Consider the following 27,915-nt stretch of genomic DNA (forward strand, 5'->3'; position numbering starts at 1 on the left):
AAAGGATGAAAGAATAGTAATGCAATATTAAATACTTGACACGATATCGTATCGCATAATGTGGAAGCGCACTTTGCGTGTGGGAATAAATCTTTGTCGATCGCTTTCGTAATTGATATTGTAGGCTTTCAAATAGTTTAATTTAATTAGTAATGATGAGCAAGCTGCGAGAATAACAAGTCTCTTTTATGGTCATGTACTTTTTTTAGGGTTCTGTGGTCGAAAGGGAAAACCGTATGGTATCTATAGTCATAATACATTTCTATAGAATAGTACTATATATACCTATAGTAACAATACATTACTATAGATTAAACGATGCGGTGGTAGCCTAGTGAGTAGTAGCTCGACTTAACTTTCGAGGGGCGTGTTCGAATCCCAGCACGCACCTCTAACTTTTCAAAGTTATGTGCCTGGAAGTAATTAAAATATCACTTGCTTCAACGGTGAAGGAGTTTTCCTTCACCGTTGAAGAAACCTTCATGCCTGAGAGTTCTCCAGCTTTCTGGAGTCCACCAAAAGTCCACTGGGCCAAAAAATCTAATTATTAAGCACTATTCCACATAACCTTTAGGGAAATCATATTATATATTTTATTTTTTAAGTGTTTCTTTTTTGTTTCTACTTTAATTTTATCTTTACTTTTTGTTTAATTTAATTCCAAGTTGTGTACACATACTTTATGTTGTAGCTTAGAACAAAACTTGTTATTACTTATATTTAGGTCTACTTTTAGTTATTACCTGTTGTGTGTACCTAATAAAATTAAACAATAAACAATAAAAAATGACCTAACATAAAAATGGTTTGTTGTGTTGTTCAAAAAATTGTTGTTTGTTATATGTTTTTTTTAATTCTGTCTTTACCAGACTTTGATAATATTTATTGATATAAATGCATTGATAAGAAGGTATCGACCGTATGATTAAGTTGGTACTTACAAGTAAACTTTGATTTGCCTCGCCCACCGATCGCTGGCTAATAATCCATCAATGAATCATCGTGACTCACACCTACATGTTACGTAAGAAGTTGGAACAGGTTTAACGTCACCTGCCGATTTGGAGCCTATAATATCTGAAGTCGACTATTATACCAATTATTAAGATAAACAGTTTTGGTTGCCAGTTAGTTGGTAACTTGAGTTCATTGACCTTCAATTACGTAAAAGATTGTTCGCTAGTTTGTAAAAATTGGTATCATCATATCAACACCACGCTGGCCCAGTGCGGATTGGTTGGCTCGACACACTTTTGAGAACGTTATAGGGAACTCTCAGGCATGCAGGTTTCCTCACGATTTTTTCATTCGTGGTGGAAACAAGTGATATTTTAAAAACTTAGAAAAATTAGACGTGCGTTCTGGGGTTCGAACTCGGTCCGTGACAGTGAAGTAGGAGTCCTTATCACTAAGCTATCACCGCTTGAAAATAGGTATAGTTAACCAACCAACACCTTTGTATAGAAATATAAACATTACGTTTTTACGTGCATTAATTATATGTGTATTTATTAAATGACTACGTAATATAAGCATACAGGACGTTGCTTAAATAATATAGAATTTTCTTCATTTTCTAGATATTGAGTAAAACCTCAATGGCCTCCTCGTTGGTCTAGTGGTTAGCATGTTTAAATACGGATCACGAAGTCCTTGGTTCGAATACCGGGTTGGGCCAAAAATTGGAACGTATTGTGTTCTTTTTGTTAAAGAATTTTCAGTCAAGAGTTAGGAAATTGGCGGTGTCAGCCCCCGTGCCTCGGAGAGCACGTTAAGCTATTGGTTCCGGTTACTAACACGAACTTGTGAAAATAGTCGTTAAAGCCCACCGACCCGCATTGGAGTAGCGTAGCGTGGGTCTATGATCTAAAGCCTCAAGAGGCTCAGCAGCTGGACTGTAATAGTCATTTATTTGTGGGACTCGAACCCACGGCCTTGAACTCAAAAAGCAGGGTCCACTGCGCAAAACGGGGACCGAGTTATAACCATGGCGCGTACCTTTAACTTTTCTAGTTATGTGCGTTCAAATATCACAATAATGGTTCAGAAAACATAGGGAGGAAATCCCTGTCTTATAGTGGGCCGTTAATACGCTTTACCATGATATATAACTCCACTGCAACCCGACGCAAATTTATTGTAATGAAATTGTCATCATAATGTAAATCAGCCTAACGTTTCACTTGGCGCAGGCCTCCTCTCTTATAAATATATCCATAGATAAAAATAACCATAGATACTACTCAACTCTCTAAACTCAATGATTACGTTTGCAGTTTTAATTGAGATTGTTAACTCTGCTTTAGAAATAGCCTTGTGGTTCGGAAGCACTGAGATATTTCCTCAGTCTCCAGTTAAAATGAGCTCGAGTTTCATATACTCAGGAATCTTCAAGTGTTTGGAAAGCAAGACCTATCTTTATATTTGCATTGTGTTCGATTGGCTACAGTTTTTAAAGTATTCATGTATTTTAACATATGTTCGTGCACGTGATTTGCGTGTGATTTTATTCAAACTTTTCAGTATCAAAAGCTTGTTTTAGACAATATTTATGCAGGATCTTGGCTCTGTGTAAACAAATAGCAAGCTATTCCGATCCCAGTCACGTTTCCCCGCAGTCGATGGCTATAAAACATATAAATAACTTACTTTAAACAATCTTTATGGCGAGTATTTTACATAGGTCGCTGGACTGACCAAAAATTAATTCTACGCTTTTATATTTCCGTGTTGCTGTTATTAAGTAAATTAAACTAATGGCCTTTTGCACTTAAACTAGGAATCGCTTTAATCGGATGAATGAATGAATGAATACACTTTTATATTACAACCTAGACATAAAGTTGACAGAACACTGATTGATAATAGAGCTTTAAGGTAGAAGGAAGGATAATACAAACAGAAATAACGTACTTTGTGGCATGAACCTTTGCCAGGGGGTCGCAGGTTCGAATCCTGTCGGTACCGAAAAAAAATTGATAAACCCTCCAATTGTAGGTAAAAACATTGATCATATTCGCATCAACATATTACCGGCTCACTTAAGGGCACGGGTCGTTCCCCATAATGAGAAGGGGTTAAGGCCGTAGTCCACCACGCTGGCCCAGTGCGGATTGGTGGACTCCACACACCTTTCACAACATTATGTAAAACTCTCAGGCATGTTTTCCTTCACCTTTCCGTTTAAGCAAGTGATATGTGAAGCGAACTCGGCTCCCCGAAAGTGAGGTTGAGCTCCTACCCAATGCGCCAACACCGCTTAAAACAGTTATATATATTATAAAATAAAAACATTTTTAAACACCCGTACAACGATAACGGACCGCACTATTTTAGACCTTCAATTAAAATTGGGAACTTTAGTTTAATTTAGTTGGCAGATTTTAGTTGCCAAACCAAGTAACCTTTAGACATACAAACAAGTTAGTTGCAGACAAATTGATGTTCAAAGTTGGCACGTCTATAGATACACTTCCAAATTGTGTAGGTACTCGAGGTTACTATGCAATTGATTAATTTCATAATGACAAGGTTGCCTGAAAGCAGTTGGCTCCGATCATCTTATCACCACGCAAGATTGCAGTCAACATTGTGATAACAAATTGATTTATGATAATATTCATTAATATTAAATGTGAGAGTAAAATAAATTTTATTTCAGTTTAAGAATTGTTGAACCGAATTATAAAAAGTAAATAACTATGTGAGTAACAAACGGCCTATAAATATAACCGGCTGTCAACTGAAACAATGCATCCATCACTTTCCATTAGCTACAACGTATACGCGTTGTATTAGTATGTTATGAATTATTGATACAATACTCGGGTATCAGTTCTGGCTTATGCCATCTACAGATGTCCTGACACGTTCCAACCAGGGCCCTTATCCGTTTCTCCTTTTCATTTCAATCGAGTGTGTTTAGCGTTAAATCTGAATATCGAATATGATAATATACGATATAAAACGACCGCTATCCTTTTGCTCTCAGATAGTTAAGTTCCCTAAAGTAATATAATTATGAGATAAATTTGACATATTGAATAAATAAATATACTACGACAATACCCACATCGCCATCTAGCCCCAATTTAAGCGTAGCCTTTGTTATGGGTACTAAGATGACTGATGAATACTTTTTATAAACACCCAACACTGAAAAACATTCATGCTCAAACATTTTCCACTAGTGGAAATCGAACCCACGGCCTTGGACTCAGAAAGCAGGGTCGCTGCAAACTGCGCCAATCGGCCGTCACATATTGACTGTCTTTAATGCACAAAATGCAGATACGTGCGATATCTTGTGAGCAAGTTATTTAGGGTGAAGATGGAAGTTGGTGCGTCTGAAGATACACTCTTCGACAGACAATACTTAGACAACAGTATGTAAGTAAAAATAAAACATACTATGCGTCTCCACACAGCATTGTTTCAATAATCAGCTTTGTATTTATATTCGATTAATTTTCTTAGAAGCTGCTAGTAGTCATCGGCGTCAATGATTTAAATGCAGGACTTAGATAAGTCTTAGTCAATGTTTATAAAAGTTTTTGGCCCTTTACGTGTCTAATATACCAACTGCTAAAAAGACCCAACCAAGTAACCTTTAGAAATACAAACACGTCGGTTGCAGGCAAATTGATGTTTAAAGTTGACACGCCTTTTTTTTTATTCCACTACAACTTAGCCCGTGACTGCAATCTCACCTGGTGGTAAGTGATGATGCAGTCTAAGATGGTATCGGGCTAAACTGTTAGGGAGTATGGTAGTCATACACCTAATTGGTTTCCACGCGCGATATAACACCCTAACATTAAATCGCTTAGCGGCACGTCTTTGTCCAATTGTGTCAATTAACTAACTAGCCACGACCACAGTACACAGTTCGGAATATAAAGGACGAATAGAGAAAAACACAAAAACTGGGGTAGAATACAAAAGGCGGCCTTATCGCTTAGTAGCAATCTCTGCCGGGCAACCTTAGGATTAGGACAACAAATAGGTGGTGTAAAATTATAGTAAATATACATTCAAATAACTACGTACGAATATATAAACAAAAATTACACAAATAAAAAAATTTAAATGGAATAACTAATATAGCTGGGACCTGGGTCACAACCATTGAAATGCCTACAACAACATTATTAAGATGTTATTTGGCAAGAGTAGGCGAATTGTCGAGCGGTGTTAGCCCAGTGGTTAGATAAGATTTTTTTTTAAGGTAAGTATAAACTCAATATTCCTTCGCGTTGTACTGCAGGGGGAGTGATTTCAATCTCCGACCGAAATCTGTATAAATTAAGGAGTTGAGGAATATATACGGACTAAAGCCTTATCATTCTGACAGGAGACCCATGGCCAGTTATGGAGTGATGACGATGTGAAGTTGAATTGTTGAGATGTAGGCCAGAATTCAGTTCTGCATCAATGGAATTCAGAGTGACGAGGTGTTTTTTCAAAAAGATGCGATTGCACTTGTCGACAATAAAACCTAATGGTAAGCAAGGATGACGTCTATGTCGGAGCGCGCTTGTCTCGAAATGCCTATTAACTCTGACTTGAAAAAACTAGGCAGGTAACATCAGAAGAGATTCCACACCTTAGCAGTTCGTATCAAGAGCGTGATTATAAAACGTTTGGCGAGAGTAAGAGAGATCGATATATAATTATCTACTACTTAAAAAGGCACAATTATGTTCTGGTTTATACCTCTGGAGATCATAACAAATCACTGACAACACTGACTGACTTTATTAAGTACTCTATAAAAAGTACTCAAATACTTAATACTTAGATTAACGTAAAAATCATGGAATGTGAAATCTCTTAAAATATCTATTCACAATTTCAGTCTAGTCCACAATCCAAGAAGAATTAAAAAAAAATTACCGGTTTTCGGCGTTAGTACTCCACGAAATATCCAGTTCAAGGTTCGAAATATCTTAATAATAGATTCTAGAAGGCTAACCTGCGGAGTGCAGGTTAGCCTTCTAGAATACGACCTTAAAACAGTGACTTTTAAAATGTTTCCTCCAAAGAAATATAATTTTTTGATATCTCAACTTTAAAATTATTTTCAATAAATTTATAGAACCTAAAAAATAAATTAAATAAAAGAAATGGAATAAAATGAGACAATTTGGAATTTATATTTAGCATAATGTTATTGCGTAATTTTGATTTCAAGTTCGATGTTAGTTTAGTTTTTATGTTTCAATTTATAGTAAATAAGTAAGAATTCCAGCAAAGTTAAATCTAAATTAACTTTTTACAAAAAAGAGTAAATCTAAATTTAGTTTAAAATAGTTGATGTTTACTATTAGTAGTAGTTAAATTTGTCGAACTACCTAAGTTTCAAGTTATGAAAAGCAGTTTAGTGTTTGTATGTGCTTTTTATTTAAACTGTATACAAACATCATGACATCATGGTGTAAAAACAGCGGACGCAAGGTCAGCGCACTTTTTACAACTTGATAGTTGATCGGGACAGAACTTTGTGACATTCAGCGTTCCGCGAAGTTGCACCTAAGTTTTTTTTAAATGACCGCATTAGATTCGGATGAATTGGAGTTATTGAATTGCATGAAGTATTTCATAATAATTGTTGAATTTTTGTTTTTTTTTCTGTTAATTTGTCGGACTTTTTGCAAATAAATTATTGCATCAAGTTTTTTTTTTGTTAGCTGCTATAACTTCGTTAACTATTATAAAAGTTATTTCTCCGATAAAAAGTATTATTGTTAATTGAGTGTGCTGTAATACGGATATTTCATAGAGGAATGTGAACTTTAAAAAAATTCTAATTAAGAAAATGCTTCATTTTCTGTAAATTCCTAAAGCTTAATTACAAAGTTTCCGAAAAAACAACAATAAATCTTCAAGGGGACAAAACCACCTACAAATAAACGTATTTCTAGAAGCCTTTGAACTGAAGAACCAGTTTTGATGTAAAGCAATCGCTTGATATAAAATCTAGGCGGATCGGGTTGCGGAGTCGAGACGATAACGGCAAACTACAAACTGGTTGCGAGTTCTGACGACCTATTTGATTTCGAATCCCATGCGCCGAGTCGCGCCTTATAAAGCTTAGTTGCCCACGTTTTATTTTATAGTCATATTTTATTACAGAGCGATAATTATTAGGGTGGTGTGGAAAAATGGAGTTTGGTCCAAGATGGTTTCGTCGTACATGGATTTATAAGTTTAGTAACGTCATCTATCTTGGAGTTTATTAAAGGACAGGTGGACCCTCACGACTTCGTCCGCGTATGAGTCAATCTAGAAGCTAGAATAGATCTGTTGCTAACATCGTAATCATCGTGGCTTGCTATGTACCTACTTTTATTTCACGCGGTATACTGAGTTGTTAAGTTGTCATTATTTTAGTTGATACATACATCCATACATCTATCCTCACAAACTTTCGCATTTATAATTTAAGTAGGATGGTACGCATGCATTCGATCGTTGTCCCATATGCCTTGCGACTTGCTGTTATTTGTGAAGAGCTATACTTTTCACAAGAATTATTGAACCTGATAAGATTGTTTTTTTTAATGTACCTGATGTATGAAAGACCAATCAAATCCACTTCAGGCACCTGATGGCAATTCTTCTACACTATCTTCTAATCTTCTAAATAATTCAATATCACTATCTTCTTAAACACTTCAGGGTACCACCATTCTTCGAACTTTTATACTAGCTCTTTTCTTTTATCCTATACCTTGATAAACCCCACTCTAGGTGCTTGTAACTTTTAAATAAAGCTACAATAATCTCTTGTATGTGAATGGGTCACTCGCAGAACATTCAATATCTTTGATTCACCATTATCTATTGAATTATTATCACATTTTAGATATTTGACATCACAATTTTAAAGACAGTCAGTAGCTATGTTCAAAACATTAGGCGGATGAAAAAACTAACTCCAAAAGTTAAGTACTTTACATTCAACAATATTCATCTAGTCTCAAAACCGTCTTGAATGGAGGAAACGGACAAAAAGAGCCGACCCCAGATGATGGGAAAAGGCGCAGACAGATGGTGAAAATAAAGACTATATAGATTAAAAAGATTATAGGGCCTCATAAGAAGGCTCACAGTCACTTAGCGGGCGATGGAGAGAGCTATATTACCTAGAGGCTAGATTTACCTACATAGCTCAGCGAGTAGGCAAGCTGAAGTGCCAATGGACGGGGCACATAGCTCAGAGAACCGATGGATGTTGGGGTCTTAGGCTGCTGGAATAGCGACGCCGCACCGGTAAACGCAGCGTAGGTCGGCCCCCAACGAGGTGGACAGATGACATCAGATGAGTTGCTAGGAGCCTCTGAGGGCATGTGGCCCAGTACCGTGGATTGTGGAACTCCCTACAAAAGACCTGTGTCCAGCAGTGGACGTCAATTGGTTGAAATGATGATGATGATGATAGATTAACAGAGGAGGTAAGTACTCACTAATCCAAAACACTTTGCTAGTAACGCCATTTCCCAAAAATCACTTTTAGTTTAAGTCGTTGTTCAGGCTAACTACTATATCGGTATATTCACAGTTTATCACTAACTTTTCACTGATTTTATATGCTTAACCAATTAACAATCGGTCAAACAACTTATCACGCTATCCTTTTTTGATAAGAATTAAATAATGCACTCATTATATCTTGATTTTAATTACGATAGGTATCTAGGTGCAATTGATTTTAAAACAATATTTTTAAACAACGCAAAAAGCAATTGTCCATTGCGAATGTGAAGCAATAAGTCATAGAACTGAACCGATAGATATTAATTACTTCATCGGCGATTACGACACTGAGTCACGGGCGTCGCTTGAAGTGATTACGATTTCTTGAAGACAACACGTTTCCGCTACACATAATACCTACAATTAACATCACGCCTCTTAAATCACGATTACGTGTAACTTCTTCCAAATTAAAAATTTGCGCTTTACACGTGTCGTGTATGTACAACTATGCCCTCCGCATTTTGTATATTTGCGTTATTCCATGATATACAATAAAAATTAAGCTCAATTTGTGAAAAGCAGGAGAATCAGTAGGTACGGTACACTCCACACCAAACAGATCTTCGGCAACGTACTCTCTACGCACGCTTCGCTCTGACTCTCTACGCACGTTTCGGTCCGACATTGGGGCATCCTTAAGACATGTTGACTTTAAGAGAACAATTGTGAAGATTGTAAAGTCAATAAATATCTCATGAGGATGCTCCAGTGTATTTACTATTAAACTTTGTTGCCTCGTACCATTGAGCAATGGTTAAACTGTAGTACACAAGTAGGTACAATGAACTAGTCAGATATACTGGTGCTGTACCAGATCACTTCTGCCACGTACTTGAAAATTGTGGAACGATCTCCCATCTACTGTGTTTCCCCAAAACTACGATTTGGGGTTGTTCAAGGGACGAACAAACAAATTCTTTAAAAGCCGGCAATGCATTGGTGGCTCCTCTGTTGCTATATATATATATACCAGATCACTATTGCCACCCACTTGCAAATTCTAGAACAATCTCACATCTCATATGTTTCCTCATAACTATGATTTGGGGTTATTCATGGGACGGGCAAACAAGGTCTTCAAAAGCCGGTAATACATTAATGGCTTCACTGGTGATGGGCTGTACATGATCACTTCTGCTGCGCACTAACAAATTTTGGAACAATCTCCTAACTACTGCGTTCCCTCAACTTCTCATACTATTGTACTGTACCTACCAGTTCATCGACGTTGTTAATAGCTCAACAACCTATACAATTTGTCTGCTACATATTTATAGTAACTATCATTTTTATTATTTAGTTGTTTAGTTGCGATTTCGATATCCCTGATAACCAAATGAAAATACTAGGTAATAACTCGTGATAATACTGAGTAATGCTCAATACTTAATAAAAAGCGATGGCAAGTACGGACTTAATATTTTAATGACAGAGTATCATGATGAAATGGCAGTAATGACGAATTATGCAAATTAAACTTAATTTGCTATACTCCGCACACCAACACAATAATTTATTTATTGTAAAGTCGCACCCTCTACGCACGTTTCGGAGCGAAACGTGCGTAGAGGGTACACTGCGGAAGATCTGTTTGGTGTAGAGTAAAAGGATTACAGAAATTATAAATTACACCATACAGATTCTCCTGTTTTTCGCGGAGTACAGCAAATAAAGCTTAATTTTCATAATGTATCATGGAGTTCCGCAAAGTAACGCCTGCTTCTATCCAAAAGTAATGATAAAAATAAAAAAGTAAGTAAGAAATAATAAATATTTAATCAAAATTTCTTTACAAGTTAGCAATCTCACCTTATGGTAAGTGATGCAGTCTTAAGATGGTAACTGGATAATCTGTTAGGCAGTATGCCAGTTATAGTTAAACAATATCCCTAATCGGTGTCTACGCGACATCTTATCTGAACGCTCAATCGCTTAGCGGCACGTCTTTGTCGGTAGGGTAACTAGCAACGGCCGAATCCTCCCACCAGACCATACCAAGAAAATTCAGAAGTTCAAAAACTATAGAAGTTCATATAGTTCTGATTTGAGTGTACGCTAAAAGGTCTTATCTATATAATTGACGGGTGTAAAGTTAATTGCCCTTTTTTAAAATCATCCCTGTACGAATATATTATACAACGTGTAAATCAAAACTGAAATAATACTTCAGAGGCTTTAGAGGTACATTATTTACTGTCTCTGAGACTTGTCTGTGTAAACGAAACGATAACAGTTTTTGAGTAAACCAATGCCATAGTTTTTACTGAACGAAATCAGATATACCCTTAACGCCACATCCAAAAGTAAAATCAAGTCTCTCCTGTAACTTTATTAGGTACGCGTCGCGAAGCGTAGGTACTATGCCCGTGTCGGTCTTTTGTCATCATTAGGGTTGTCATAAGTAAACACAGAGAACGTTTTGAATTAGTTTGTATGGAAAAACAAATATGCTTCTTTTGATCTTAAATTATTACAGGGTGATTCCTTATGAAATATACATTTGCACCCTTCAACAGTATTTCACAATTCCGTTACACATTGTATATCACTAATTTGATTTTAAACTAAACTAAATTATAGATTAGAATGCGGATCAGACCAAGAGCTAGTTCGTTTGTTTTAGCTTGCATAACTGACGCAGTTTTTTATACTGGTTTTCATACTGCAGACTATTCGAAATATCTCAGCTTAAGGCGCAGTTAGCATCCGAATCATGAGGATTTTGCGCGTTCTTCAGCTCCTCATGTCTTACAACTAACTCGCCGTAGACAAGCACTAGAGCAAAACAGTAATTTAAAATGTTTATTGCTTATTAAAAAATATGTTGTGGACATTATTCATGGTAATCTGACTTACTTAACCAGATTCCACAGAGTAAGTAGTTGGTTAAACTTTTGCTGAAAACGATTTGTCACATATACATATTCCACAAGAAATAAATATTCTACCATAATACATACATCGCCATCTAGCCACAATGTAAGCGTTTCTTGTTTTATGGGTACTTAGATGACTGATGAATATTTTTAATGAATAATATGCATAAATACTAATAATATACATTAAACCCCCAGACACTGAGAAGAATTCGTGTTCATCACACGAACATTTTCTAGTTGTGGGAATCGAACCCACGGCCTTAGACAAAGCAGGGTCGCTGCCCACTGCGCCACTCGGCCGACATAAATCATCCTAACAATGCGTCCGAACACAGAGAAAAATAAACTAAATTTAGTTTAATTTAGTTTCCTTTGAATTTGTTTGACAATGCTTGCGTCAATCGCAATGCATATAATACATATAATACAGGGGCAGGACAATGTGTTTCCTGTTAGGGTCAACAAGCCCAAAGTTTATCTGTAAACTCATAAAACAGTATTGTGACTGACTAACTTACTGACTGACGTAGTTTACGCTCAGCCTATCGCTAAAGATAAATGATTAATGAATACGTCATATATAATTTATCTGTCTTTTAATTCTTGTTTTCTTATTTTTAATAATAAATATTAGTACATTTTATTTATTATGGGTTATATGTAATATATATATATATATATATATATATATATTACGCATCAAAAGTGCCACCTATACTTGAATAAAGATGTTTTTGATACTTTCTGTTATTTCCTTTTTATATTTTAGTAATTTCTAGTTTGTTTTATTATAATTAATATTAATATAGATAAACATAGTTTTAATTCTAATCATAACTTACTTTTATAATCATAATTTAGTTTTTTCCGTATGTTTTTGTTTCGGCTTTTGTTGTGGTTTTTTTTCTATTTTTTTCGATTCACTTCGAACATTATTAGGTAATAAGCGAAATTAGTATGTATTGTTTACCTTTAAATGGTTTTGCACAGCCTGTGTAATGTGTGTATATGATAAGGAATATTATTTTTCTTTATGTAAAATCGCTGGTAGACCTAATATATAAAAGTCAATGTCTCTTGAGGATGCTCCGGTGTCGGAGAGAAATTTGCGTATATTCAACATTGCCGAAGATCTTATTAGTACGGTTACATCGATCACTAATAAAATTTTGGTGTATAAAGATTGAAGAAATTTTAAATAACAACATATGGAATATTCTCGCGTGGAATATCAAATTAAGCTTAAATTTTATAGCTAACTAGCTGTTGCCCGCGACTTCGTCTGCGTTTGATTTTGTTTTTAAAGTATTCAGTATCGCTAAGCCTTAAATGAGTATAGTTGTATATACATATAACATGTGACTGTTAATTAATTATAGACAAATAATTTGCAATAAAATAAAATTGTGACTTTACTTAAAGATCTAAGCTATCCTATCTCTTAAGTTGGACCAGACTGCTCACGGTGTGCCAATTTAATTTAAAATCGGTTCAGTAGTTTAGGAGTCCATCGCGGACAAACATCGTGACAGGAGATTTATATATATTAAGATAAGATAAAAGTATACATTTGAATTTGAGTAACGAATGCTTCTATCCAATATTGAAGAAGCTATAAATTTCCACATAGTTTTCGCGGATTTAGCTTAATGAGATTGAATAATTAATTTTTAAGAATTATAATAATAATAATAATTAATATTAAATAATTTCATAGAGCTGGCAATGTGGCAGCCCTCCGCCCGACTACTGCACAGACTATTTATAAATACCTAACACATAAACTATATTTAGACGGGAGTTATTGACCCGTTCCCCACATATCCGCGCCACTAAATACACAATATTGAGTTCTGTTCCCGGTAAACTTTATTGTGTACTGACTTCCGTAATTATGCTGCGCGCTTCGATAAAAAGATCAATCAGTAAAAGTAGGTTAGCGCTCTTTATGAGAGTTTCTTATTAATGAATCGGAAGTTAATATTGCCCCCCGCGACTTCGTTCGCGTACAACTACTTGTATGTTTCCCATAAAAACTTACTTTCGCTATTGATATTGCATTTTTGAGTGCCGATTGGCGCGCGGCCCGAGTCAAAGGCTGTAGGTTCGATTCCCACAACTGGAAAATGTTTGTGTGATGAACATTAATGTTTTTAAGTGCCTGAGAGTTTATCTGTATAGTTTTAGTATTTATGTATGAGATCAGCGCGTTTAAACAAAATAAACTCTTCAGCAGTTTTATTAGTATTGATGTATTGCGTCTAATAAAAAAGATACAAGTAGCACATAGTAGTGCCACTATATTCTAATCTATATTTATGTATCTATTATCTGAAAGCTATTTGTTTATATTTTGTTAATTTGAACTTTCAAATCTCAATAAATACCATTCAAATTATAAAAAAAAATGCATTCAGTAGCTTTTTAATTGTTATAGTGATATTTAATATAAAATTCAAAAAATTTCAAAAAATTCAAAATTCATTTATTTCAAGTAGGCCTACTACAAGCACTTTTGAAACGTCAAGTAATATAATACAGCCACGTATGATTGGGGCGGGACGCGGACGATGCAACGCGGTGGGTCGTAGAACAGCAGATCGAGGTTTGTATGAGAACAAAATACTGTTACTTCGTCTATCCAAGTAGAGTATTTATTTATTTATTTATCTTTATATTTGTACAATAAACGAAGCTCAGAAAAACAAAAAAAGAATAAACACTTCAAGAATGTAGTTAAGAGGATACAAAAGGCCGCCTTATCGCTAAGCAGCGATCTCTGCCAGGCAACCTTAGGATTAGGTTAACTAAAAAAGAAAACGAAAAGTTTTTTTAAAGAGTACGTAAGTTTTTCCTGATCAAAATTGTATACACTCCGAAGGCCACTTTACTCTACGCATTATCAAAAAGTCTGATGCTGTAACTACGATTTCAAAAAAAATTGGGAAAAAATAATTTTGAAGTCTAAAACTGAATCTCATGACTTTGAATTATTTGAACAACTACAGAATAGTAAATTATTGCCGCAAATGTTCCAACTAAAGGCGGGGAATTCTGTCAAATACTTATATAAAAATAAACCTCAACCTTTTTTTGACTAGACGGCATCGTTACTAAATTACATTTTAATGGATTACAGAGAGATGCAGCTATTAGTTCTATGAACCATCAGATAACCGAAAGTGGGTTAACGATGTAAACAACGTTATGGTTGTAACTTTTTGCAGACCTAACTATACGACTGACTGTTTAGTTTCACATTTTCTTTATAATATGAATACTCTTGTGAAATTTTATGTATTTTAATTTATATATACTAGCGGTCTTGAAATACAAAAATGTTTAGTAGGTGGAAGCTCCACATAAGCATTTCGTTTGATCTAAGAGGTAAATAAAACTCAAAGGTTTTCTAAATAATTGAAAGACAGGGCAGTGTATAGATAAGGTTGGAAAAGGCTACATCGACTACTGACCAGACTTAGCTCTTAAGTTAATGAAGCAGAGAACTAATGATAATAATTAATCTACAGCAATAAATAAACGTAGGAATAAGTATATTATATTTTAAAATGTTTTTATGTAAGACAGTCTCCAAGTGTGAAGAATGCATGCAGGACCCCACATAACGTATAATGTTATGAGTAGAAAGAAGTGTAAACCCAACCAATGATTATTTAAACAAATATGTATGAACGTTTCAAGTGTGTGTGTGTGTGTGATATGCGTATATGAATAAAGAATTTTTGAATTTGAATTTAGATTTAATAGTAGACGCTGGGACCAAAAAGGAACTTCTGCCCCAGTAGAGAATATCGAAGCCGACTATTGTTTCTTATCTGAAACACTTTTTTTACGTTGTTTGTTTGTTTTCGTATCTTTTGTGTCTATTTGTACCTATTTAAAAAATTTGAAAATAATTTATTTCAAGAAGGCCTAGTTAATGAGCACTTTTGAAACGTCAAGTCAGTCTGTTTGTTGAGACTCTACCACTGGTTCGGAAGGCAGATTCTACCGAAAAGAGCCGGCAAGAAACTCAGCTTTTTTTTAACATCTTTTTACATTTAACTTTTTTAGATTGTAAACTGTAAACTGATAATTAAAACTGTTCGAACCAAGTTCATATATGGCACATTACCGTATCGATCTTGAACTCAGAGTGGAACCATGTCGCAGTAGAGGTATAAGACAATGGGGTCACGTGTGACGTCATAGGGCCCTTGTTGGCTCGGACAATGAGGCCGCGACAATGCATGGGAATCGACGAATGGAATTATATGTACCTGAATGTAGCATGCAGCTAAGCTCTGTGTTTGTTAACACGCTATGGCAGAGTGATGACGGCAGATCACACTACGGTTGTCACCACCCTATTCCCGCGGGTGTCATACATATCATCATCAGTCATAAATAGGGAATATAACGGAGAATATAGTATAAGTATAGTAACATTAATATATTTTTGCAGAGGACAGACTTACATTACGGAGGACAACAAAATGAAACTGACAAGAGCGTGAAATTAAAGTAAATTTATATATACACCAAAGCAAACATTAAAACGTTAAATGATAAAATATTATAAGTTATAACATCTTGTGCATGCTTCAAGCACACAAAATTAAATAAAACTATGATAAATATTAATATATCAAAAAAAAAAACTATCATAAATTGCAATGTAAATTTTAGTTAGTATTTGTTTGAAATATATATTAATATTAACATTTTGAATCAATGTATGTAATCACAGAAAATAGAACAGTGTGAAACTGTCAAAAAGAGTAAAAAAGAGGTATGTCTACGGTAGAGGATTATATAAAAATATATATATATATATATATATATATATATATTTATAACATATAGATTTCAATAAAAAAATAAAGTTTAGCGATTGGGCAACTATTGGCATATACAAAAGTAGAGATAATTTGTATGAGCTCTATGGTGAAAAACAATATAACCATACTCCAGCTTTCCTACAACACGTAAAAATGTACTCTAAAACGTTTAAGAACGTTTGCTTTCATGCTAAGTCGCTATACTTTAAGGATCAAATCATAAAATCGGATAACAAAGTACAAACAACCTGGAAAATTGTTAATAATGAAACTGGGAAAGCTAAATCTCGCAACGTAAACTTTGAATTAATTATTAATGATAATAAAGTTACCGCTGACAGTGAGGTTGCAAGTACCTTTGAAAACTTTTTTCAGAGTGTTCCTATTTTGTTGACTGATTCACTTAATTCTTCACCTACTGCAGCTCAGAGTTTATTGAGGAACAACGTTAATGAGTGCAACGTTTTATTTAATTTTAAACATATATCTGCATATGATATAATAAAGAATTTTAAGTTGTTGAAACAGAAAAAAACCGGTGATTTATGGGGTATGTCTGTAATGGTAATATCTAACATTATAGACGTTATTGCCCCTTACTTAGCCATACTTTTTAATGAATGTGTTGATAGAGGTACTTTTCCAAATTTAATGAAACATAGTAAACTTATACCTCTATTTAAATCTGGCAATAAAAACGACATTAACAATTACAGACCCATTTCAATCTTACCAGCTCTTAGTAAGGTCTTTGAAAAAATTATATTAAATCAACTTTTGAATCACTTCAATGTAAATAACTTACTACATCCGGAGCAGTACGGTTTTACTAAAGGTCGTAGCACCACGGATGCAGGCGCTAAACTTTTAAAACATGTGTACGATGCCTGGGAACGTTCGCAGAATGCCATTGGTGTTTTTTGTGATCTATCCAAAGCATTCGATTGTGTCGATCATAAAACCTTGCTTCTTAAACTAGCCCATTATGGTATCAAAAACGTTGCACTAAATTTGGTTGCCTCTTATCTCAGTGACAGAACCCAAAGGGTTTGCATAAAAGACATTAAGTCGCAGGGGTCGGCTACGTCAATGGGTGTCCCACAGGGTTCAATCTTGGGTCCCTTTCTATTTTTGGTGTATATAAATGATCTACCACACCATGTCAGTGAAACCTGTGACATTGTACTGTTTGCTGATGATACATCTCTAATTTTTAAAACTGATAGAGGTAGAGACAACTCTGACGATGTAAGCCGTGCTATGTCGCATGTGTCGCACTGGTTTACTGTCAATAATTTACTTTTAAATGCAAAAAAAACTAAGTGTGTGGAATTTATTTTACCAAATGTAAAGAAAGTTAATAAAAATATAATAATAAATGGAGAATCACTAAAAATGGAAGATTCCACAGTTTTTCTGGGCATGACCTTGGATTGTAAGCTTCAGTGGGGTACCCATATAGATACACTAGCAGGTAAACTAAGCTCGGCTGCCTACGCCGTCAGGAAAATTAGACAGATTACTGACGTAGAAACAGCAAGACTTGTTTACTTCGCGTACTTTCATAGTGTGATGTCTTACGGGATCTTATTATGGGGCAAAGCTGCTGATATTGAAACTATATTCATATTGCAGAAAAGAGCTGTACGGTCAATATATAAACTTAAATCACGTGAATCCCTCCGTGAAAAATTTAAAGAAATTGGTATACTTACGGTAGCCTCACAATACATTTATAACAATATAGTATTTGTAAGACAACATATTAGTCTTTATAAACAAAAAGTGGATATAAACAGTCGACTTACAAGAAATGGTCATAAATTAGTGACATCTGCATATCGTCTGCGAAAGGTGCAGAAGTCATTTGTGGGATTGAGTATACGCTTTTATAATATGATTCCTAAGGTAATTTTGGACCTACCAATCCATAAGTTTAAAGAATGTGTTAAAACACATTTATTACAGCGAGGTTATTATACAATTGATGAGTTTCTTAATGACAAGGTTGCTTGGAAGCATCCGGCTCCGCTTTCATCTCTCACAAGATAGAAAAATGAATGTTAAAATATAAAATGTAAATTTTTGATGTTGGAAAAGAGCAACTGCTGAGTTTCTTGCCGGCTTCTTCTCGGTAGAATCTGCCTTCCGAACCGGTGGTAGAGTCACTACACACGGACAGACTTGACGTTTCAAAAGTGCTTGTATTAGGCCTACTTGAAATAAATGAATTTTGAATTTTTGAATTTTTTTGAATTTTTTAACGGAGAACGGGCATCGGCATCCTCAGTGTCCAGCGTGGTGGTAAATAATATCTAATCATAATAAATAACCCTACGTAATACCAACCCTTTATAGTCCAGCAGTGGACTTTTACGGGCCATTGATGATATAAATGCTGGTAAACTAAATAAATAAATAAATATTGAATTGCTTAAAACGGAACTTACAAACGGAAAACTTGCTTGTCGGATTGATCTCTGTATCCGGTAACCTAGCCTATCACCACTTATGATATATTCATCGTCATCATATCCACCCATTACCGGCCCACTATAGCCCACGGGTCCCACAATGAGACGTGGTCAGTCCGTAGTCCAGTCCGGATTGGTGAATATACTGACTATAGTATAAATTATTAATATTACGTTATATGTTAGCAAGTCTGCCTTTATGTACGTTTAGTTAAAGACAAAAAGGTATCTTCGTTCAGTCTGGTCAAAATTATGCATAATCTGTGGTGGGTATGAGTTGGAGCAGGAATTAAAATTGACAGGAACCCAGATCAAAAAGGAAGGTCATATAAAATGGCGGGAAAAACAAGAAGTTATCTCTTTGTAGTTAATTAACTAAGTTCAGATTGAATTATGTTTGAGTTTATAATTTGCTATGTTGTAATTAGAGATACTTAAACGATTATGAGGTTTCATTTACTTATATTAATCTTTTTTTTCTTGCCCTCATCCATCTTGCGTTATATTGTGTCGGTTCAATATGATTTTTTCAAACTTGTTCGTTTGTTTTGTTTTACGAAAGAGTTTTGCAGCACTCCTGTGTCTGTTGGGAACGAGCCACGGCCGAATCCTCCCACCAGACTTGACCAGAGAACAAAAGAGGGATCGAACCTGACCCCTTACATTTATAAAAAAGACACCACAGCGCTCAACCGGGGATAACCTCAGATCTTTTTGCGCCGGTGTTCGAAAAAAAACATGTTAAAAACCACTACAAAGTGAAAGCAATAAATACACGCGGAAGTGTTGAAATGAGTTTCCTAAATCCTAAACTCATTTGGAGCATCGATCTATCATCGGTTCTCGAGGCACTTCCACCACATGGCGTGCTGTCCCCGTCTAACACTTCTCAGCGTGAGACAAAAAATAAAAAGATAACGAACACTTTGTTTCACTTATTTATCGTTTGCAAGTGTGTCTCACACGTTTTTTTTTTTTTTGTCAGATATTGCTAAGTGTTTGAAGTGCACTGGGGAATGCATTTTGCTGACGGTTCCAAGTTCGATTGTCGGCGCAGAACAATTTCAAAACCATTTTAAATAATTAAATGAACCTATATTATACGTCCATACCTAGATGGACATAGGTCTTTTGAGAAGTAGTGTGGTCGGAGCGCACTACGCGAAAGCCATATTATATGTTTATAAAATCTTACGCGGTGATAGCCCAGTGGGTAGGAACTCGACTTACCTTTCTTGGGAGCCGAGCTCGAATCCAAGCATGGGCCTCTAACTGTTCGTGATCAAATATCACTTGTTTCAACGGTGACATTCCTCCACAATGTTCTCAAAGGAATATGAAGTCCACCAATCCGCACTGGGCCAGCGTGGTGGATCACGTCCTTCTCATTGTGGGAGGAGACCCTGCTGGCAATGGGTTAATGATTGTCGGTGAAATATGTTTTCTAGGAAGGTTCCAAACGCGCCCTGTAGGACTAGGATGTGCGCCACGAAAGAGTTATGTCTACCCATTATCTCGCAGATCTCCATAGAAAAAATACGAGTAACGTGTAGAGATAACTAACTCGTGGTGCGCTGTAGCCCTACTGGTTTAAGGAGATACATTTTAATTCCGTATTTGTATCCAAACAATTCCAAATATTTCAGACTAGCTGACTCGCGCAACTTCGTTTGAACCTTCAAAAAAAACTAATTGCAGCGCTACCTCCAAACTATGTTATTAGCGGCAGTACGTGTTATTCTATACCCGTCGCAACTTCTAAGCGATAGGTTCAATTTGAATATTTTAAAACTGAATTTGCAGTTATATAATCAAACTTAATACTTAAATTACTTTATTTCTTTCGAATTTATAATATTAGTATTTAGTAGGATGATACGCATGCATTCGATCGTTGTCCCATATGCCTTGCGACTTCGATCGATCTGTGAAGAGTTATGTCCTTTATCTCCAAGATCTTCATTAAAATTAGACAGAACATGCTTGATAGTACACACTTTCAATTAAAAAAAGAATTATAAAAATTGGTCAAAATTTAACGGAGCTATGAAGTAAAATTGATAAAAATTTCATCCCTTTTCCCGGAGGAAACTTATTGTTTATCGGGATAAGAAGTATCCTATATGTTGACCCGGTATATCAGCTACCACTATACCATATTTTATGGACTCAGTGTCGATTATAAAGCATCCCCCGGTCAAAATTTTCAAAAAATATTGAATGTATAGAAATCTTTCAGTTACAGTTTTATTATAAGTATAGATATAGATTACATCATAATGTAATGATGTATGTAAAGTCACGATCTATCGACATTCTTAGCCTTGGGGTCAACCGTTGATCTTTGGTACAGGAAACGATTGGCTCGCTATTTGACACAGCAGTGTCGAACTAATGTTGTCAATTACTATTGATAGATCTTAGCCTATTAAGAGTGTGACGTCACCCGCTTCGATTTTAGAACGTTGCAAACTAAAATTAGAATTTTGCAAACTAAAACGCGACCTAAATTGCCGTGTGGCTGCTCCGTGCATTTCTATTTCCTTTGCTTTTGTCATTTGTATTTACCTAAATAAAATAAAATATGATTTTATTTTTGTATCACTACAACCCAGTTTTGGCTGCAATCTCCTGCTGCTCCTGCCAGCGGCGTGCACTTCATAAATGCACAAAAGCACTGCACACCCAAATATTTTTTTATAACTCGTATTGGAGGGGAAAATTTCCATTAAATGCCATGTTCCCGATTATTTTATTTACAGATTTATGCATACCCCAGGGTATGCATAAATCTGTAAATAAAATAAATCTAAATAATATCTAAGACCCTGTGCACGCCACTGGCTCCTGCACCTACTGGTAAGTGATGATGCAGTCTTTATTTTTCGTTGCAACGGGCTAACATGTTCGTTGTGTGGTAGTTATATGAAACCCATATAACTACCACACAAGAATAGGTTTCTACGCGACGTAATAACGGAACGCTAAACCGCTTAGCGGCAAGTCTTTGTGGGGAGGGTGGTAACTAGACGGCTGAAGTTCTCAGACCAGAGAAAATTCAAAAATTATAAATTCGCAAATTTACCCTGCTGGAGACCGAACCCGGGACCTCCCACTTATCAGGTCAGAAATAATCGAGGGTACCGACATTTTTCCATGTGCAAGTACTGTCCTGTATCATAATAATAATAATAATTTATTTATTTCATATATAAAAGTGTATACAGCAGGAATCTCCTAATGGACACAGTGATACTCTATTTATTTGTGCACAAAGGAGTGCTTAAACACTCGCACTAAGGTAACTTGTGTTACGAGTGTCGCCACCTTCCTTCGGACCCATTAGAACAACGTGAAATTAGGCAAATGCAAACATCGCAATACATAATAAATTAATTACAATGATGTGATTGTTTTTTTTTTTGTGGTATTGTGGTGTGAGTTTGTGTGTGTGTGTGTGTGTGTGTGTGTGTGTGTGTGTGTGTGTGTGTGTGGGAGTGTGTGTGTGCATGTGTGCGTTTAAAAAGTGCGTAAAATACGAATTATTCTATGATTTTAAGTAGCTTCTCTGTTTCCTTGTATGTCAAAGTTTTTAACCACGACGTAAGTATTTGCTTGCATTGATTCCGTGGCTTGGAACTAATATTATTATGTATTTTGTTAATTTTATTATATATTCGAGCACCAAGAACACAAAGGTGCCGACTGGCAAAAGCAGTTCGATATTGTTTAACGACACAAGTGTTCCGTATACTGCGTTTTCTTGGTTTCAAGTGAGATTCTGGTGGAATTTCGGCATGCTTCCTTAATGCTATATTAAAGATATATAGCTGCATGACAGTGAGCAACGCACCTTCTTTAAATCATGTATGTTTGATACTAAATATAGAAATAACCAGTAATCCCTACATAAATATTATTATATTGGTAATAGCGGACCCCAGCGCCATCTGTCGGGCTGATTTGTGAATCTAAGCCATCCAGGATGCCAAACGCATACCAAAAAATTCATTCAAATCGGTCCAGCCGTTAAGGAGGAGTTCAGTGACGTACGCACAAGAAATATATATAATATCAAATATTATTATTATATATCCCATAACTTTTTTTTAACTAAGAAAACCCTACTGCTTACGTCTGAAATTTTTAAATATCTAATCTTGTACAAATTGCACTAACGTAAATGTTTTACATAAAACTTACAAAAAAAGCGATCCATATCATATGAAGAATTCCATATGGAATTATTTTATGACAGCAAAATCATGTTTTTTTACTATAAACTAGTTTAGCGTGGCACTTGTTTTCCAATCGACTATACAACTTCTATAGAAATTTTATCTCAATCCGCCTATTTCAGTTAAATGTGTCAGAGAGATTTTTCCACATTTTCACATTCAATGTTTGTTTTGCACTTCACGGAGAAAACGAAACAAGCGTCGCTAGATTATGTCAGATAAAAACTTTATCTACGACATATTATATGTGAGAGCAAATATAACATACATCATAATATACTAAAGCGATAAGGACCACATAAACGAGCGATCATCGCGCGATCGATTGCACGCATATCGCAGTAACCAGCGTGGAACTTGCAATCACAAAAACTTCGTGCAAGTAGAACGCCATAGAATGTTGTTAAATAGCATTTGCATATTGATTGCAGTTTGCACTAGTAACTTGTGCAAGTATCAGGTTCGTGTAGCATGCAACAGTAGCTCGTGCTAGTAGCTTGTGCCAGTAGCCTGCACTGGTATAGTTTACACGACTTATCACAAGTGTACCTGGAAACGAGCCAGATTACACGCTTAGTTTGGGAGGCTTCGGCCATGGCTAATATTATAAACGCAATATTATTCGCGGAGCGATGGCAAGAGACCTGATGGTATGACGCTCATACCTTGGAGGCTTGGAAGGTCACTTCTGTATGATGCAACTTGTGTTGATACCCTAGCTGCATCACACATCCAGGCCACTTCGTCAATGGTAGGTGCGGCTGCTTCCAGTGCCGAGCAGGCCAAGAGGCGTAAAGATGAAAACCTGGATAGCAGCTTCATTTTTGTGCCTTTTGGAGTAGAGACTTTGGGACCGTGGGGTCCGGAGGCAAGAGCCCTTTTCAAAGAATTATCGAAAAGGGTTATCGAGTCTACCGGTGATCCTAGAGCGGGCAGTTACCTTGGCCAACGAATTAGTTTGGCCATCCAAAGGGGCAATGCTGCCAGCATCTTAGGAACTGTGCCTCGCTGCGGTGGTCTCGAGAGGTTTTAGATTTTATTTAGTTTTTAAATAGTTTATTTTAGGTTATATTTATAATTTTATTTCAACGCAAAAGTGTTTTTGATTCGTTGTTTGTTTGTCCTTCCTTAGCGCCCTAACTGGGCAGCCAATCAACTTGATTTTTCGGATGGAGTTAGTTGGAAGGACGGAGAATAGCGAAGGCTACTTTTTATCCCAGAAAAACAAACGGTTGCCACGGGACCATTAAAAACGCGGACGAAGATCGCGGACAACAGCTAGTAAAAAAAAAATATATGGACATACAGGAACAATCCGTTGCTGACGAGTTAGACGAAGGATCGCACTGTGTATGCCGCCCTTTAGATGCTATCTTGTTAGAATGTATTCGAGAAGATAAAGTTTACATATAACTTGGTACAGTCAGCGTTCAATTATGATCAATCCCGATAACAGTACAATGCCTTAACCGAATGCCTATTGATTAAGGCGAGGTATATACAAAAAAAAACGTTTCACCAACTCTTTATTATTGGTGAACCATTTATCTGAACGTTAACTCAAAACTAAAGGGTTGAGGCTATGAGGGTTCTAATTGCGTCCTGGTCTAAGAAGAAGCCCACAACAAACTTAGCCGGATGTTTTTTGGTTATCACCATTCATAATCACATTCTCACATTGTCATTCAAAATTAGAAGAGCTGATTAGAGCAATAATTCACACCCAAACTTATTTATCGATTACGTAGTCCTTTACACTATAACGTATAAAAACATCCCGTTTCTATACGTTTTTCTAATGTCAACTGTACATAACCGATACATATATTGTTGTTGAGATGAAAAACCGTTTGTGTAGACGCATTGCATGGTCGCTAGCAATATTCATTAATCGTGATTTTATTCACCGGCTTCGTTACAGAACCATGTAATTATTATTATGATCGGTTTCTACAGAAGAATCTTTGTGCCGAGCCATTTATGGCGAAACACTTTTCATTAGATCGTCCGTTGTTTTTGTGCTTGCAATGAGATACATAGGTAATAAGGTATTGCCTCGTGCTACAACCATGAAGTCCTGGTTTCGAATAATAAACTAAAACAGAACTTAAAAATTTAAAATCAATGTAGGCCTTACCAGAGACGCGTCTGAAGCCGTTAACATACAAGTTACATTTAGACGGCCGATTGGCGCAGTTTGCAGCGACCCTGCTTTCTGAGCCCTAGGCTGTGGGTTCGATTCCCACTACTGGAAAATGTTTGTGTGATGAGCATGAATGTTTTTCAGTGTCTGGATGTTTATATGTATTTTCTAAGTATTTATGTATATAATTCATAAAAATATTCATCAGGCGTCTTAGTACCCATAACACAAGCTACGCTTACTTTGTGGCTAGATGGCGATGTGTGTATTGTCGTACTGTATTTATTTATTTATTTCATTTATTTATATAACTTATTAGGTATTGGCTTTAAAGAATTCTCAGTACCAGTCCGGAGTTAGGAATTTGGAGATGTCAACCTCCGTGCCTCGGAGAGCACGTTACGTCGTCGGCAACGGTTACTATCACTAACTCGACCAGTATGCGTTTGGAACCCTCGTAGAAACAACACACAATTTAGACAATTTTGGTGTGCATAAATCTTTACTGAGTACACTAAAGTGACAGGTGTAAAAGTTTAATTTTGTTTCACTACAAGTTACCCCTTGACTCACATGGTAAGTGATGATGAAATCCAAGATGGTAACGAATTACCTTTAAGGGGTAGGTATGGCATTTTTATTGAATCCATGCCCCTAATCGGTTTCAACGCGGCATCTTACCCTACCGCTAAATCGTTTGCTGCACGTCTTCGCCTCAAGGATGGTAACTAGCCACAGCCGAAGCTACACACGAAATCAAAAACTTAAAAACGCAGAACTGGTTTTTCTCACTTATGATAAATAGGCGGTGACGGCTCGATGTAATAAAATATTAGTGGAAAACTAGATCCGAGTGCTAATAGCAGTTTTAAGATGAACATAAAACTGACCCAACCGGTAATCGAACGTGGGAACCTTTGCTTGAGAGTCGAGAATAAGTACCGTTACCTTAAGATAGGTAGGTAGTACACTTATCTACAATACGTAATATGTGTATTATTGATACAAAGTTATCTCCTACCCACCTACCTACTTATTTTTTATTTAGTTTTTAAAAAGACTACTTCGGTAGCGATATCCATAGAACATATAATGAGTAGGTACCAAGGCTATATGTGATTATATGATTCTATAACCCTATTTAGACAATACTGATTTGTCTGTCCGGAGGCTTCGGCCGCTGCTTTACCACCCTGCTGACGAAGTCGTGACGCCAAGCGAAATAGCATTGCATACGAATCATTTAAAGTAAAAAATAAAACTTATAATTTTTGGCATGACCCGGAAAATCGGAACTAGGACATCGCAATATGTATGAGACCAGGAACATCCAAAACAGTTCCCTTAATACAAAAAAAATAGAATATCAATGAATTGACAGCCGGTTGGCGCAGTGGGCAGCGACCCTGCTTTCTGCATCCAATGCGGGGGATTCGATTCCCACGACTGGAAAAATGTTTGTGTGATAAACATAAATGTATAAGTATTTATGTGTACCTATTATATTCACAAAAATATTCATCAGCTATCTTAGTACCTATAACACAATCTACCCTTACTTTGGGGCTAGATAGCGATGTGTGTATTGTGGTAGTATATTTATTTATTTATTTAATGTACCTATGTCATATTAAAACATTGAATGACACAGTAAACGCCGACAACAATCGATCTCTCCGAAGTCTCTATTACATCTTATCAGGTAATAATTTATGAGACCTACCATAAATAATAAATATTTACCTTAACATAATCCGCATTCCCGTACCATCCTTATAATAAGAAGTTCCGAATGAATATTTAAAAACTTTCAGTCCAGTGAAAGTACCTTCGGTTGTTCTCACTGACACTTCATAGCACTCCACTTCACCAGAACACAGATTTCGTTTCGGCTGTGACGTCACCGAAAAAAACTATAAACACCATAAATTTGGTTATGGAAATGGGGATAGGTTTAGGAGCGCACGTCACGACACCGATGTATTGTGTAATGCGCGTTACACACGCCCGTCTCGATTCGATGCGCGTACGCGATTGACACAAGAGAACGAGGCAGTGAGCGGCGCGCGGCGTAGACGCAGCTGAGACGAAGTAATACCAGCTCTCGTCTCGAATCTCCCGATAAAACGTGTAATATTTCCTTTGGCACCAACAACATGACAAAAATTAGAATATTGACAATAATATTTACTGTGTCCGAAGAGCTGAATTACTCAACCTTCTAGAAAGGATTTATGTTCGATAGAAAAATTACTTTTCCGCCAATATTAACAACCTAAATCCACATATAATCATCGTAGAAAATCGCGTAACTTCACTTTGAAATGTATTCGGTAATCGCTAGAAATTGTTAGTAATATAAAAGTGCTAAATATGTAGATCCTAAAATAAATTTTGGCTAAGTAATCTCAAACGTTTTTGAATCAAATAATCTAAAATATTTTGTTTGTATCACTAAATAGAAAGTTAAATTAGGTATAAATAGATTTTCATAAATCAGTGACAATTGATAGTTATTGCAAGTTAATTTCTTTTCAAAAAATAGTATTAATCAAATAAATAATAATACATGATATTAAACCTTATGAATCACGAAACCCTAAGTTTTTAAGTCTTACTCACTCTTGGACAATTTTTTAACTTAAAATGTAGGGCTAGATTTTTCAACAATTTCTGATCTTAATAATTTTCACACTTTTGACCTACATATTTTACTCGAATGTTATTGCTGCATCAGTAATCATCATGGGAAAATTATAATTTTTAACCTTCAACGGTTAGGGGAGGTCAAGTTAGGTC

General features: G+C 35.9%; 1 protein-coding gene across 7 annotated transcripts in view; it reads right to left on the minus strand.

Moving 5' to 3' along the window:
- LOC120629716 overlaps nt 1-27,915 on the minus strand; it is a 126,562-nt gene that overhangs the window by 23,629 nt on the left and 75,018 nt on the right. Inside the window, exon 1 of one of the 7 annotated variants that reach the window (XM_039898712.1) lies at nt 26,860-27,137. The exons of 5 other annotated variants lie outside the window; for them this stretch is intronic. Coding sequence is in view for 1 of the 2 variants with exons in the window: in XM_039898711.1 (XP_039754645.1) it covers nt 8,469-8,498 (30 nt within the window). In the remaining variant the exon portion in view is untranslated. Of the gene's footprint in view, nt 1-8,468; nt 8,748-26,859; nt 27,138-27,915 lie in introns of those variants that run through there. One more of the 7 variants, XM_039898711.1, reaches the window with a different exon arrangement.

Source organism: Pararge aegeria, chromosome 15 (genome assembly GCF_905163445.1).
Source record: "Pararge aegeria chromosome 15, ilParAegt1.1, whole genome shotgun sequence".
Taxonomy (NCBI): Eukaryota; Metazoa; Arthropoda; class Insecta; order Lepidoptera; family Nymphalidae; genus Pararge; species Pararge aegeria.